Below are 8,907 nucleotides of genomic sequence, written 5' to 3'. Positions count from 1 at the left end.
CTGTATAAGCGCTGCGGAGCTGTCCCCATCACCGAGATGATCACAAGGCAGCGCTACAGTCTCGCAGGCCATATCTTTCGTTTGGCCCCAACTGCTCCTCCACAGTTGGCAGTGGATATGTATCTTCGCCTGGCCAACGACAAGGGCACTGAACGCTTCAGGGGTCGACCTCGGACGACTTTGGTAACGGTCTTGCAGACGGGACTGTTATCATGGCATGGACTTACCCTCCACCAGCCGCTAGATGTTGACGCAGTCCGCACAATGGCAGCAGACCGACAGGCATGGCGTGGAGCCCGCCCCACCTAACAGGACTGATCAGACATGTTGTATGCATATTTCTATTTTATACTTTGGATGAAATTTTCCATTAGTCATATTGGTATTGTTGCTAACGGCTTTTGTTGACGTCACTTCTGTCATTTCATTGTATTGTATTACTCTTCAGACATCAATCCTGAATGGCATAAGCGAGGGTGGCACCCACGCCACCTACGCGGACATGCTTTAATAGCAAAGTTCTGCAGAAGTGCAAAAACAAATTGAACAAATCTCGATTTGTGCGATCGAATGATGATATTTTTGCGTCCTGAAACTGGCCGTGTGCCGACCACTGCGTGCCATCGCAGATCGACAGATTCGATCTAGTTGATCAACAATCAAGATCAGAATCAAAATCGGAACAATCAAGTGGTTTCCATGTGTTCAAGATGGTCTTGCCAGGTTCTGCTAAAGATCAGGATGTCGTCTAGAAACATCATTATGAACTTGAGAAAACAGGGTCGGAATATATCATTCATCAGGGCCTGGACGACTAAAGGAGCGTTTGTTAAACCACAATCATATTACACGACAATTGAAATGACCAAGTGTGGTGTTTATCGCCCTCTTTGGTACGTCTTCTTGACGGATTCAAATTTGATTGTATTCCGCGCGCAAGTCAAGCTTGGTGAAATAGGAGCTACCCTGAACGATATCGAATAAGTCGTCTATATTGGGCAAGTATGACTTGTTCTTAATTGTGATCTTATATCTTGTTCAAGTTCCTCCAATCACAAACCGACTGTAAAGAAGCGTCATCTCCATCGGTTTCTATTGAACTGGCCTGTGATTCCGCCAAGCGTGCCAAAGCTGCTGATGCAAATCGTCGCGTGGAAATTGAAGACCTGGTTTGCGCTGACGTTCGTAGTATGCTAGATACATCAACTGTTCGCCAGCTTGAGCACCTTTCCGCCAAGGTTGTCTCTGGCTAGCTGAACACTCTGCCCTTGAAGGAGCATGGATTAAGCCTGTCGATGTGTGACTTCCTCGATGCCATTGCAATGAGGCATGGATGGACTCTGAAAGATGTACCATTAACGTGTGCAGGGCCCAATGATTGCACAGCAGCACATGCCATGTGTTGTCTGACGGGGGCTTCCCCACCGTCAGGAAAAATGTTATAATATTACGAAGTGCGTGACATCTTTGCTGATTTGCTAACTAAAGGTTGCCCAGACATAGCGATTGAACCTTTGTTAGCTCCCTTTCAGGGTGAGGTATTCACTGCAGCCAGTACTCTCACAGCAAATGACGCAAGTTTGGACATTCGTGTACTTCGAGTACGAGGGTTTTGGACTTGTACGCAAAAAACATTTAAATTTTTTTTATCGATGCACGAGAGGCATCTGCAACACGAGAGGCAGGACAAATTTCATGTTCAGCATTAGAAATTTACTCTGCTTGTCTTTTCCACGGCTGAAAGAACATCCCCAGAATGTTTCAAAAGCGCTTGCGTGGCATGTTGGCGCAGCATAATGGCAAACCCTATAGGCATGTTATGTCATACCTGCTATGTCAGCTATCCATTGCCGTACTTCGCACAACCATCATGTGCATAGGAAGAGCGCGCTCCGCGAAACATCGCCCTGCTAATGCCTTGCGCCCCTTGGCGATGGATTTATTCTGTGACAGTGCTCGCTTCATTGAATTTTGTTGTGTTTGAGTAGGGTTCCAATTTTCTTATCCCATTCTTGCTTTCATGCAATTGTTCATGCAGTCCTTGACTTGTGTTCTACTCCTCCTATTATATGTTTACCGCCTGGTATGTTAGCGGCCATCGCTGAACCCAAATATTCGCAAATACTTGTTTGACCTTTTCTCCTCTCCCTTTTTAGAATCATGGCGAATAATCAACTTGCAAGCCTTCCTACAAATGTATTTGGCAACCTACCAGCCCTTCAAACCCTGTAAGTTAAGCCTGATTCCGGGTTGTTGGATCCAAACGCACCCCAGGGTTTGAAATATTTTTACTTTGCTGCATCACATCTCCCTGAAACTTCATGTATTTCTCACAGACACATTACCCGAGGTAAATACTCAATCTGCGGATAGACCTGTTTCGTCCTTTGTGGACTCATGAGCGCAGAACAGAGGAAATGAGGCCAACCCTGGTGGCAATGAAAAATAAAATTTCCAAAGCCTTATTTAATTAAACCAGGCCCGAACGTACCCTGTCAGAATGCTCAAACTGACAAGTGAATGAGCTCCGGGGTAACGCAAACGGCAAAAGCGTTACCCCACACTAGAGTGCTCAACTGCTACAAGAGCAGGAGCGGAATCCTCAATCTGCTTACAGACCTGTTTCGTCCTTTCTGGACTCATCAGTGCAGCACAGAGGAAATGAGGCCGAAACTTATAACAGGAGAAAATAACTCAATCTGCGGACAGAGCTGTTCCAAACCTGTTTTGTCCTTTGTGGACTGACTCATCAGCGCAGAACAGAGAAAATGAGGCCGAACCCGATAGCAATGAAAAATAAATTAACCCTCATGCCACACAAGATTGTGTCTCCAGCATGAATAATCATGAGCCTGTGATCGGTAATCAAGTATGACGTACATGTACTCAGTATGAGGTCATGATTATTATGATCACACATCAGAGAGGCAAGGACAACAGAAGCGACCCGCGGGGTCGTGCGCCGTCGGAACGGCTACGTGTACTACTAGGTTGCTATGGCAGCGGAACACTAAAATCTTAGTTCTCATGAATAGTTCGATGGTGCCGATGTGCGTGCACTATGCGACGCCCATCAGCAGCACCTGCGCCTCCAATAAAGTTACCGAATGGCTTGCGACACACAGGCTCTAGTAGTGCTGTGGCATGCCTGCAGACTTGCGAATGTACGTGCAATATGCCCTGCTGGACCAGCGGACTACCGGAATCAGGGCATACACTGGGGCGCCTCGATCCGCCATGTGTGTGGCTCCCCGGTGCGCAAGGAATGGCTGCTGATGCTTGAACCTAGCACTTTGTGTAGGACTGCCTTGATGTCGTTCGGCTTGAGATGGCGACCATCCTAAAATTTGAAGAGGGGTCGCTTGTTATTATTTGCTGGACCGAACGTAAGTCTCCAGGGCTCGGACGGGACATAAGGCTGGGTCAGCGTAGCGATGCAGCTCTACCTTCAAGCCTGTTTGTAATTGAGAACTGCCGGGGTAGGCGCGAGTATTATTGCGCCTTATTGTGCACTCATGAAGTTGATTGTTCCAACTAGGAACACACGCTTCTTGCCGAACTTGACACTTGACTGACTCACGACTGCCATCCGGAGCACACGAGGAGCACGTCGCACCTTCCACTCGGCAAACCTGCAAGAAAGCACCACTCCCTGCTCAATACACGGTGTTTCGGGGAATTCACCCCTCATCAGTTGAGCTTGAGTAGGCTGAGGAAGATTGTGCCTGAAAAGCACCACTTATATACTGCTCTCCAGGCCAAACCATTACCAGGGATACAAACTTACAGAGACGCTTTGTTTCCAGCGCGACAAACACCTCGTGAAGCTCCAGGTAGCAGCGTGAGTCAGAGTCGCTCATGGAGTTGTGAAAAACAGACGTTGAGAGCCAGTATAGCTATTCGCAACGCTGTCACCTCCAACAACTAGTCGCACGTCCGCGTGAGGGACAACAATACGAACTTAGAAGTTGCGACTTCGGCGGTTATAGTCATGAAGTTGATTGCTCCAACTAGGAACACACGCTTCTTGCCAAACTTGACACTTGACTGACTCACGACTGCCATTCGGAGCACACGAGGAGCACGTCGCACCTTCCACTCGGCAAACCTGCAAGAAAGCACCACTCCCTGCTCAATACACAGTGTTTCGGGGAATTCACCCCTCATCAGTTGAGCTTGCTCCGGATGGCAGTCGTGAGTCAGTCAAGTATCAAGTCTCCACGCTTGCTGGCCGAAGCCCCATTGACCGTGACGCGTGCGTACTCGCACACGTCAGCCGGGCTTCTCCACGTCGCCTTGCCTCGCCCCCGCCGGTTCCGTGGAGTTCCGGTTTTATTTCTCCTTGTTGATTAGCTCTCCCAAGATTGAGTGGTTGTTTTCTATATCCTTACCTAACTAATTCATAAGGAATGGTTTGCTCCCCACACCGGAGCTCGCGCTATTCCGCCGACTTTACTTGATACTTGACTGACTCACGACTGCCATCCAGAGCACACGAGAAGACCATCGAACCTTCGACTCGGCAAACCTGCAAGAGAGCACCACTCCCTGCTCAATACACAGTGTTTCGGGGAATTCACCCCTCATCAGTTGAGCTTGAGTAGGCTGAGGAAGATTGTGCCTAACTAATTCATTTCCAAGTATCAGTCCTTTTATTTACACTACTGTCGGAGTCCGCCGTTGTGAGTGCTGTGTGCAGGTGCGGAGTAATAGTAGTGGTGAATAATTGTTGTGCGTGCGTTACACAACAGAGTGGTGCCGAAACCCGCCTTGGATTTGAGGATCGTTGGGGCGTTCGTGTTGTAGTGTTCACCTGTGTTGGTGCGTTTGTGGCAGTGGTCGGTGCCCGTGCTTGTTTCCCGCAAGCTGTTCTACTAGGGTTTAGTATCGTTATTCGTAGTGTGTTCTGTTCAGTATGAGTCTCAAGCTGGGCAATTTCCTTTGTCCCTTCAAGGGCAAGGGGGACGATTTCAATGCATTTCTCTCGAAATTTGGTGTGTTGGCCAAAATATCAAAATGGACGTCGGACGACGACAAGATGAAACACCTTCCGCTCTTTCTGGACGGCGACGCTTTTCTTGTGTATGATCGATTGTCGGACACCGACAAGGCAGATCCGGATGTCGTGTTCTGCAAGTTGTCATCTGCGTTCGCCGTGATGAAGTCGCAGGCATACGGCCTGTTTGTACAGCGTAAGCTGAAACCCGATGAGTCGGTGGACGCGTACGTCTCCGATCTGCAGCGGTTGCTGGGCCTGTCTGGTCACAGCGCGACTGATGATGCGGATACTGTCGTGATAGAACAGTTCATCAGTGGGTTACCCGTAGAATTTATCCAGCCCCTGCGCATGGCCACTGCTGGGAAAAAATTGAAAGTGTCCGAGTGCGTGGAGCAGGTACGTGCTCTACAAGCTACGCATGCTGATTGTATACGCAGTCCGATGGTGGTCGCCAGTGCTGCAACTGGAGGTACTGGAGGTGCGTCCCGCAGCGTATTTTGCCACCAGTGCCACGAGCCTGGACATATTCACCGGAACTGTCCTCGCCGAAAGAGGCACCATGATCCTTATGGCGGTGGAGAACGAACATGCTTCTTCTTCGACAAGCCTGGCCATGTCAAGTCTGCGTGCCCGGAGCGCAAAGCTTGGATGGCGGCCTCCGCTGGCAAATCTGCTGCCAGGGTGTCAAAAGCTGACAAGAAAGCCCCAGTCCTGTGCATTTCAAGTGCCTCTGGTCCTGGCACCCTCCCGAGAATGCATGCGGACGTACGTTGTTGTGGTGTCAATTGTAACTGGGACCGTGTCACTGCTGTTATTGACACTGGGTCAACCCATACACTGATCTCTGCTAGCTGCACCTCAGTACTGCCGGCCAACTGCCCGGTCGATCGCACGTCGAATGTGCTCGTTGCCTTGGATGGCCAACTATTGCCTGTCGTTGGGACTGTTCGCCTGATGCTGAAACGTACTGACGGCCCAGTCCGTCTCTCACCAATCGAGGTTACAGCCACTGTCGTCAAGAGTTTGGATGCTGTGGATGCCTCCGTGCTCATCGGGACAGACATCATTGCTGCAGCTGGTGGTCTCAGCCTACAGTATGACGATGACAACTTATTGTGTGGTGTCCGTTTCGGTCAGGCCGTGACTGCAGATATTCCAGGTACTCCTCCGATGGTGCATCCTTCTCCGTATGTGTCGTAAGCTCTGATGGTGATGACACTGTGTTGCATACGGATGATGGTGAGGCCAGATGGCGTGCGGACAAGCAGTACTGGGAGGTGAAATGGTCCTGGAAAGATGTTGTTGCACCCAGCGAGCCTGTCGGCCATGGCATCGGCGAGTATTCTCGCTCCAAGCTGACACCAGACCAAGAGGGTCTTTTCCAGGCCGAGGTTCAGAAGTGGCTGGATAGTGATTTCCTCGTTCCCCATGACCGGGAACTTCATGGTGACCCTGTGGCTGTTCTACCCTTGCTGGCTCAAGTACAGGAGCACAAGGGCACCACACCGGTCAGACCGTGTCTGGACTATCGTTTCCTGAACCGCCGTCTTACTTCGCAGCCTGGTGGCGATGCTCCTGTGTGTGAGAAGGCCCTCCGACGCTGGCGAAGTGATGGCCGCCCTGAAGAGTACTGTTTGCTTGATATCCGCAAGGCGTATCTACAAGTTCGTGTCGCTCCGGACTTGCTGAAGTTCCAGACAGTGATGTGGAACGGCCGTGTCTACACTATGACTCGGATGGGCTTTGGCCTCAATGTCGCTCCGAGGCTGCTGACGATGATTGTCCAATGGGTCACGCGCGACTTTGCAGGCGTCGATAGTTACATCGACGATACCCGCACGCCCATTGCATGCCGTGATGCACTCGCTACTCGTTTAGCCGAATTTGGTCTCCCGACGAAACCTGCCGAGCCACTCATCACTGCTCGTGTTCTTGGTCTGCAGCTGGCTCAGGACGACGATGGCATCGTTAACTGGTCGCGCCGCGCTGGTGTCGGTCTACAGCTGCCTCGGCCTGCTACCAAGCGCTCGTTATTTAGCTGGTGTGGTCGTTTGACGGGGCATGTTCCTATCTGTAACTGGCTCCGTCCCACTTGCAGCTTCTTCAAGCGACTGATTGGTGCGAGCACCGCCTGGGGTGACCCGGCCCCCGATAATGTCTTGCGGCTCTGCACGGAGGTTGAAACCAAGCTGCAACAGCACGGTGACCCTGCACGTGGTCGGTGGTGGACGAGCCCTGACGGTGGTTCTGACTGTGCTGTGTATGTCGATGCATCTGTTGTTGGCCTGGGTGTAGTCGTGTCCGTCGATGGCCAAGTGATGGAAGATCGCTCGTGGCTACGTCCGAAAGACGACAAGCGGCATATCAATGTCGTTGAGCTGGAGGCTGCAATCAAGGGCCTTTCTCTTGCCGTGGCCTGGAAATTCTCTTCTGTCCGTCTGGTCACCGACTCGAAAACATAACTGCCTGGCTCCGTGATGTCATCAACAGTCTGCGCCGTGTGAAGACAAGCGGCCTGTATGATGTCCTGGTTCAACGCCGCCTGCAGATCATTGCTGACCTGATTGTCAGCGCACAGCTCAGTGTCACCATCGAGTGGGTAGCATATGCCGCCAACCATGCTGACGGCCTGACTTGAGTCCCTGCTACGTGGATCCAGCTGAGTAAGAAGTTGACCGCTACTGCTGATGCACTTGCCAGTGTTAGTGCTGCCGTGACAACTCCGGTTGCCACCATTGTTGGTCCTTGCTGTTGACTGACATTACTTCTGCTCAGAGTACTGACCAACTGATTTAGACTGTGATCACTCAACTCGAGCAGGATCTGCCTGTTGCTCGTGAGTACAGCAAGGTGAGACCCCAGTCAGTGGTCTGTGATGGTGTTCTGTTTCGCAGTGTGAAGTTGCCTGTTGACGGCCTTGTGCTAGTGCCTATCATTCCAGTCTCGGTTATCTCTTCTGTGCTGTCTGCCGCTCATGTCAATTCTGACCATGGTTCGTGGTCCACGATGTATAGCTTGCTGCGCTGTAGCTGCTTCTTCCCTGGCATGGGTAGTGCATGCGAGGAGTTTGTTGCCAATTGCGCTGATTGCCGTGCTGCCAGTCCTCTGCGGGGACCTGCTGCTGCTGCCTCTTGACCTGATATCCCTGGTCGTCCGTGGGGTGAGGTCACTATCGACACTCTTGAACTTGGTCTCGACAAGAGTGCGACTCATCATTGTGTCTTGGTTTGTGTCGACTCATTTACGAAGTGGGTTGAAGTCATCCCTCTGCGTCGTCATGATGCCGTGTCTGTTGCCGCTGCTTTCGCTGGTGTATGCAAGCTCTGGGGTGCCCCCGACATTGTCCGCATGGATACGGCACGGAATTTCGTAATGCCATTGTGGAGTAGTTGTTCACTCTTATGGGTGTCCGTGTGCGTACCGGTGCTGTTCGTCACCCTCAATCGCAGGGCTCTGCTGAGCGTGCCAATCGTACTCTGCTCGGCCTCATCCGGAAAGTCCTCGATGGCTCTTCGGACTGGAGGGGTGAATTGGATATGCTCCTGTTTTTCTATCGCAATCGACCTCACAGTGCCACTTGCCTGTCGCCGATGGAAACCATAGTGGGCTGGAAACCCCCTCACTTCATTATTGCGGACACCGCCGAAGCGTGCAGCCTCAGTGACTGGGCCACGAAACATGCTAAGCGGTCTGCTCGGATTCGTGATCTGATCGATGCTGAGCTCTCGGCGAGCGACTTCGTCGAGGAAGAGTCACACTGTCCCTATACTGTTGGTGATCACATGATGTTGCAGCGTCCAGATCGCCATCAGAAGCGCCTTGCACCCTATGAGCGTGGCTGGACAGTGAAAGCAATCGTAAGTCCAACGACTGTGGTGATTGAAAAGCCAAGTCCGGACAACCGCTGA

At 51.3% G+C, this 8,907-nt stretch overlaps 2 protein-coding genes across 2 annotated transcripts; both read left to right on the top strand.

Moving 5' to 3' along the window:
• The first annotated feature begins 4,915 nt into the window (after nt 1–4,915).
• On the top strand, nt 4,916–7,461 carry LOC135827257 (uncharacterized). The gene is made up of 2 exons (XM_065339784.1): nt 4,916–6,093; nt 6,201–7,461. The coding sequence occupies exons 1-2, from the start codon at nt 4,916–4,918 to the stop codon at nt 7,459–7,461; spliced, it is 2,439 nt and encodes an 812-aa protein (XP_065195856.1).
• A 939-nt stretch (nt 7,462–8,400) lies between these two features.
• Nucleotides 8,401–8,907, top strand: LOC135827256 (uncharacterized). The gene has a single exon (XM_065339783.1). The coding sequence runs from the start codon at nt 8,401–8,403 to the stop codon at nt 8,905–8,907; it is 507 nt and encodes a 168-aa protein (XP_065195855.1).

This window comes from Sycon ciliatum, chromosome 11, assembly GCF_964019385.1.
Source record: "Sycon ciliatum chromosome 11, ocSycCili1.1, whole genome shotgun sequence".
Lineage (NCBI taxonomy): Eukaryota > Metazoa > Porifera > Calcarea > Leucosolenida > Sycettidae > Sycon > Sycon ciliatum.
Note: the sequence above shows the minus strand (reverse complement) of the source record. Positions and strands in the feature narration are given on the sequence as shown.